This window comes from Clinocottus analis, unplaced genomic scaffold (assembly GCF_023055335.1).
Source record: "Clinocottus analis isolate CAN_PGR_092001 unplaced genomic scaffold, fCliAna1.0.p SCAF_10, whole genome shotgun sequence".
NCBI classification, from domain to species: Eukaryota; Metazoa; Chordata; class Actinopteri; order Perciformes; family Cottidae; genus Clinocottus; species Clinocottus analis.
In genome coordinates, this window is record NW_027175821.1 from 13,602,515 (window position 1) to 13,609,153 (window position 6,639).

The window sequence follows — 6,639 nt, forward strand, 5'->3', positions numbered from 1 at the left end:
TGTTGAATATGGCTCTTTTGGCAACTTGTGCAAAGACACATGTATACGTTTACCCCCACAATAAATGTAAGTTTTATATATATATATATATATATATATATATATATATATATATATATATATATATATATATATACAGATGTGTGATAAAAGGAAAATAAAAACAACATTAACATGTCGGTCCACCACACCAGAGCAGCTTCAGTGCTTTCTACTGGCGCGATGAGCACCAGTCATCCAGAAGACGATCCCTTATTTGGGTCTAAGATCTCCCATCGCTGTTCAATTAGAGTCAGACCTGCTGACTGCGAATGGCACATCATATGATTCACATCATTCCCATGCTTGTGGCACATGCACAAAAGGCTCTCCATCTCTCCACTCGTTCTGTTTCTTCAATTTGTCACCTGCCTACAGCTCAGAAGTAAACTGTCGTGTAGTTATGGATTAAATTGAGTGCTGCCTTCTGAGGTTGCAAAGTTAAGCTGACAACGCAGAAAATACTGTACTGCACATATTTTCCTGTCTTGGGGGAGTTTTATAGGTTTGGGTTGTCCTGTAATTGCCAGCACACTGATGTGACAGTCAGGGGAGCAACCGAGTCTCAGTCTGAAGCTTTTCATTTCAAGCGGTCCACCGATCGTACAACACAACGACGAGGCGCCCTCAAATCGCCTCAACCCGCCGCTGTTATCCAGCAGATAAGGCTGAGGTTGTGGTCCAGCTTGTCAGCTTCCAGATGTGATTAGATTTGCATGTTTGGGAAGCAGGGCGTATTTGTGCTCAGCGAACCTGCCCTGAACACATAAAGGTTCATAAAAACACAGCAGCAGCTTCAATTCACAACCTGGAACCAGTTGTTGTAGAGGTTGGTGTCTTTGGAAACGTGTCGCCTGCTTCTCCTCCAGACATTAACTGTATGACCGCACTCAGCATTTCATTTGTGTTCATCTCCTGCCTGCTTGGTCTGCACTCTAAATCCAGCACAACATGGTGAACATGAGGCATGTACGACTTCACATGTTCTACGCGCTGGTTGTTTGTTCTCCACCAGGCACCGGTGATGTCCTTTAAAAGAAAGGCGACGCGGTCTGTTGCGTCATCAGCCCAAACCTGTCACGCCTCTCTGTCAGCTATCTTCCCAGAAGTCCTCTGGCTGTCGTCACTGATCACCGCTATGTCCGGAGACGATGACGTGACGTTGTGGTGGATGTGCAAAATGCCTCCAGTTGTTCTGTTCAGCAGACGGCAGGCAACCGGCCAGCCGTCCTTCGTCCTCGGTATGAGGCCCAGGTTCACTCGGTCGACTACGTCCCACAGCTGGAGCTTTACAAATACAACAACAAGCTTGTTATTATTGTTAACTAAATGATTTCACCAATCTGTCATTATTTTGGTATTGTTGTGCGTCTGCTTGTGACATAGAGCAGGTTGACTTTGTGACGCCAGCTAAACTGGACCTCTTCAGGAGAAGTTGCAGATTAAACGCCCAGTGGGATTTTAAAACCAAGATTCTTGTACTGTGCAAAATTATATATCATTCTATTAATATTGAGATGTCTTGAACTCTGAAGAAATGTAAAATGTCCACCGCTGTGATGCATTACAGTTACAGTTTGACTTGAATCAGATCCAACAAATCACGGAGAAGAAACAAAACTATTGTATTTGTGTTTCTACATGTTGTGTATAATATGTGTGGATGTTTTGAAATACAATCAGCTTGTTATCAATACAAATTACAGAATTTTGTCTTAAAATATCACAACACTGTAATAGTTGACTTTCTCCCCCTGAAATGATCCCTTATTATATTTTTGTGCAAATACCTTAAAAATACTACTAACATCTGCGTAAACCTCATTTGGTTCTCTTTTGTGGAGTTGAAAACAACACAGAGATGTGAAGTAGTAGTACAGCACGAGAGGGTACAAGTACACCCTGTGTTAAAGTAGGCCTACTACTGTGGGTACACAATAGGCCTCAAATCAGCAGGATGGGATGCAGATGAAACACATTACTTGTCGGTTGTCTCCTCGGTGAACGGTGCAGCGGTCCATCACGCCGTTTGCCTCGAGGTTTTTTTGTAAGCTTTAACTGCGTCAGGGTTACACTCACAGCCGTGAACGCGACTGGCCCCTCGCGTGGACCCGATATGGGAGGGTGAAGTATCCAATACCTGACATAAGATACAGCTGTGATCGTTAATAATTCAGATTATGTTTAATTACCACTAAAGAGTACAAGGGTTGGACACAATTAAAGTCACATGATGGGGGAGGAAATACACCTAAACCAGATTTAGTCTGGGCTAAAGACTAAATCCATTGAAAAAATCTGATTGTCCCCATTGTATCATATTGAACATGCATTTAAAAAAAAATAAATGTCTCCTTTGCTGATGATTCATTAACGTCAAAACCTTTCACACATTGTCAGTTATTCCATCTGCATACAGATCCACCACAGTTTACCCTCTGCAGTCAAATCCAGCTTCTCTGTCATGTTCCCAGCTGAGAACACACATCAGGGGACATTAAACTCATAACTGAAAGGAAAAGGTAAGACATGATTTAGACATTGTCCCTTTTTTCATTCATGTGCCCAAGATCCTTTCAAGTTGCAAATGCACATAAAATGAATGATAAGGACAGAGACTTACCTAATCCTGTTGTCCACATGTTGGACCCAGCTGTGCTCTCCTAGCAGCACCGTCACCACAGGAGACCTAAATCCATCACTGGATATTCGACTCATCTTTGCCAGTTGTTTTGCCCCCAGTCCTTTGGCCAGTGTACTCCATATCTGTGGATCTAAAAAAAAAAGAAAAGTAAAAGACAATGATCAAGACAAGTTATTGTAAAGATATTACTAAATAAAAGTGTGGATGAAGTTTGGTAACAGTACCCATCTTCCTGGCATAGTGGCAGGGAGAAGCAGTTATCCCCAAATTTTTTTATTCCAGTGAAGCTCGGCTTTATTACCTGACTCCAAACTATTTTACAAGTGTCATCTGAGTCCACTATGGTTGTGAGAGAGAGCGGATCCAGTTGTGGCACACAGGATGTTGAAATGGGCAAAAGGACAGTCTCATGTGATCAGCTGCAGACTGCGCTCACTGTCATGCAAAACCGATAGGCTGGGTAAATCATTCATCCCCAGAGCCATACAACTGTTCAACCTGTCAAAGTCTATCAAAGCTACTGAGTTAGACGTCTCTGCATAGTCTTCTCCCCCTCAAACATGCACAGCCCCCAACCCACACAATTTATATACGGGGTTCACTATCTACTGGCTATGTTAGCCCCCTGCACTACACGCCCCTACTGGCTACTGGCTATGTTAGCCTGCACAACACACCCCCTCCCTCCATCCAATTTTTTCCCCCTTGTTTTTTAATTTTTCTTTTAGACAATCTTTCTATATAGTGTGTATGTATATATTATGTGCTGTGATGTGTCAAGCTACTTGGACCTTAAATTTCCCTTTGGGGATCAATAAAGTACCTACCCACCCACCCACCCATCCATCCATCCATCCATCTGAGTCTTTCAGAAAAGACAAACGCAGATCAAGAGCCCCGTTGGACCGGACACATCTCCTGATAGGTGTAAACGTCATACGACATAACTTTGAAATAGTAATTTAAAAAAAAAAACACTATAATGATGACTAAAGAAATAAACATATTCAACTTTTCCATCAAACGTGTTTGTTCAGTCCATATTGGTGATGGTCCCCATCACGTGTATCTGGTTCCCATGCAAACCGCTAGCTGACTTAGCGTCAGCGGTTTGTTGGCTAATTACCTGCACGTGCGTGACACTACGACACGCGAAGCAACGGCACGCCGACCACTGACAAGTGTTTTTTATTTGCTAAAAATCGCTAATTTAGTCTCTATCGAAATGTACCGATACCCAACAGGTGTTGTGTTAAAATGTGTTCCCTCATCTAATAGTGTTTTCCTTCTGTAAAAACGCCCCCTCGGTGGGTACGGGTCGGGGTGAGGGTGATCCAGAGGAAACACATATCGACTGGGAAACAGTTTTCGACACAACACCTGGTAATGAGAATCAACGCGTGTTTCTAGTCGGATTATTTTGCAGGACGGACGATTAAAAATACAAAACTTTGTCGAAAACATTGGCTTTACGTCTGAAGTTAAACGTCGAAGAAACAGTTCGGAGCTTCTTTTTTTTACGCCAAAGTGGAGCAATTTATTAAGATAATTCAGAGAGTAAAGCAGTGTTAGCAGTTTGGACAAAGTTGCTCGTCGATGTCGATAGATGGAGACAAACAGCTCAAAACCACAAACGTAACCAAAAAAACAACATGCAGTTTATTTTTTTTGTGCCACACATTTATTTAAAGGGTCACTCACATGATTAAATAAGGTTGTTATACTTCTATCCCGTTGGGTGGACTTCAGAGAGACACGTTTTAAAAAGAATAGTCAAAATGGATTCAACAGAGTCCAAAACTTATGTATTAGAATCAAATACTTGCTCCTTTTGGAGTGATTTCATGACATTTCAAGTCATATTTAAAATTGTTTTGTACAAACGTCATGCCTTGTCTTTGTTCATTAGTAATATTCTAGAGGGGCTATAGGAAGTATTTCATAGAGTAGACCCTTTTCATTTTAAAGGGTAACTTTATTATGTGCAACTTTATTTATATTATATGTTAATTGGTGTGTTATATTTGCAGTCTTTGTACTGCAACTGCAGCAAAACCATTTTCCATGGGATATATAAAGTTATATCTTCTCTCATCGTACAGTTTATATCTGCTGCACATTAGTTCAATAACGCTACACTTCAGCTTCCCTGCTTGTAAGATTTAACTCGGTCTACCCCATCCTTCTTTGATCTCAACTTACAAAATGAAAAGTGGCACCATATTTTAAATTCTGACTTTTAGCAGTCTTCAGTCATGAGTTGAACCTGAGTTGGCAGGTTGGCCAGAGGAGCATCTGACAGATCTTGTATTAATAATGTTCTCCTCTAGAGGAGATCAAAAGCAGCATATATTCTGACTAATGGAGACGTGCACAAGCTTTCTTACCTGTGGTCCATAGCTTCATAACACACGGAGAGGGAGGGATGTTCAGTGCTCTCTGGGTCGTTTATGGTCCAGCCTTCCCCTGTGCATCTGCCTCTGTGTAGATACAAGGAGGCTATATTGGTTGTATATCTGATATGAGCAAATATTGAACAATGATCATATCCCTTGGAAATTTAGAAGGAGCTATTTTACTGCTCTTCAGTGTAAATAGAACTTTTTACATCAGCCAAGAAGACATAACTATACACATAATTTAAATAATAATCTCATGCAGCGTTAACAGTTACAAAAACCAAGAGGCCAGGGTTTAAATAGATACTAATTCTTTGGTGACTACAGTGCGGCTTCTGAATGAAACGAAACAAAAGGGACTGTTTAGGAATATGTAATGATCACCCTCTGTAGGCTGGCCACTGTAACCAATTTCCTTATGATATATTGTCACAGAAGTAATTGTGAGAAACAATATTATTGTCACTTTAAGACCATTTTCGACCACTGATACAATGATAATATATTAGCATAATAATGCAGGTATACTCTTTCAAATAGCAATGGACTTTTAATTCTGAAGAATTTTAGAACATTGAAATTATATATATATATATATATATATATATATATATATATATATATATATATATATATATATATACATATATATATATATATATATATATATATATATATATATATATATATACATATATATATATATAGTGTTGCACATCTTTTGTCAAAAATTTTTGTCACAGCATCTGTTCAAACAACAAATTACTTATTAAAAAAATCATCAATTTGGTTTAAAAACACTTCTGCTGATCTGAATAGGAATCTATGGTGTTTTTTTTCTTTACTTTTTAATATGTATCATACTTTCATCGGTAAATGACATTTGTTTCACAAACTAGCCTTAAACAAGTCAAAATGACAATTTAGCATGTACCAGCAATAGTTTAAAAGTAGACTAAGCTTGCATGTTTCAACATTATTACAAGGAATATGGGGAACATTTTTGGAACTAAATGTCCAAAAGAACATTTGCTCAGATGAACAAACACATGAGGAGCAAAAGGATTCACTACTCTGTTTGTGTTCTGAAAAACAGTATTGGTTTAGTTGTATTTCATTCTGACACTCAGCAACATTTACAACACAACACTGAAAATTCAAAACAAATAATGCAGATTCAATTAAGTTGGATGCTGGATATAAAACACTATAATATATGTGATGCATTAAATGCAAAGTGAGCACATTTTTATCTCTGTAGTGGTTTAAGTGAAAAGTAAAATACCCCGAGGAGCTCTGCGGTGTTTGCCTCTGCTTTCTGGAGCCACGAAGCAACACTGGAGGGATTCATGCATCTGGTGTCTCTAACTAACCACCTTCATGAATACACTCCTTCACGGTGATCTCCCTTGGGTGACAGCACAGGCGAGCGCTTCAGCATATTAATGAGATCTAAACAGGACCTTGGTCTGCGTCCTTTGTTCCTTGTAGCTTTACCTGTCCTGCCCCTTTAAGATGAGACATTTCAATCTAGGCGTGTTTCCTGCTGCCATTGAC

The 6,639-nt window shown here is 39.6% G+C and overlaps 1 protein-coding gene across 1 annotated transcript; it reads right to left on the reverse strand.

The window, feature by feature from the left end:
* Positions 1 to 840: 840 nt before the first annotated feature.
* trmt12 (tRNA methyltransferase 12 homolog) lies at positions 841 to 5,144 on the reverse strand. Its single transcript, XM_068591505.1, is given in 8 exon segments — positions 841 to 1,326; positions 2,022 to 2,095; positions 2,098 to 2,140; positions 2,142 to 2,182; positions 2,452 to 2,490; positions 2,493 to 2,548; positions 2,663 to 2,813; positions 5,071 to 5,144. Coding segments are annotated over 8 exon segments (909 nt in total). The 5' UTR covers positions 5,090 to 5,144.
* Positions 5,145 to 6,639: the final 1,495 nt, after the last annotated feature.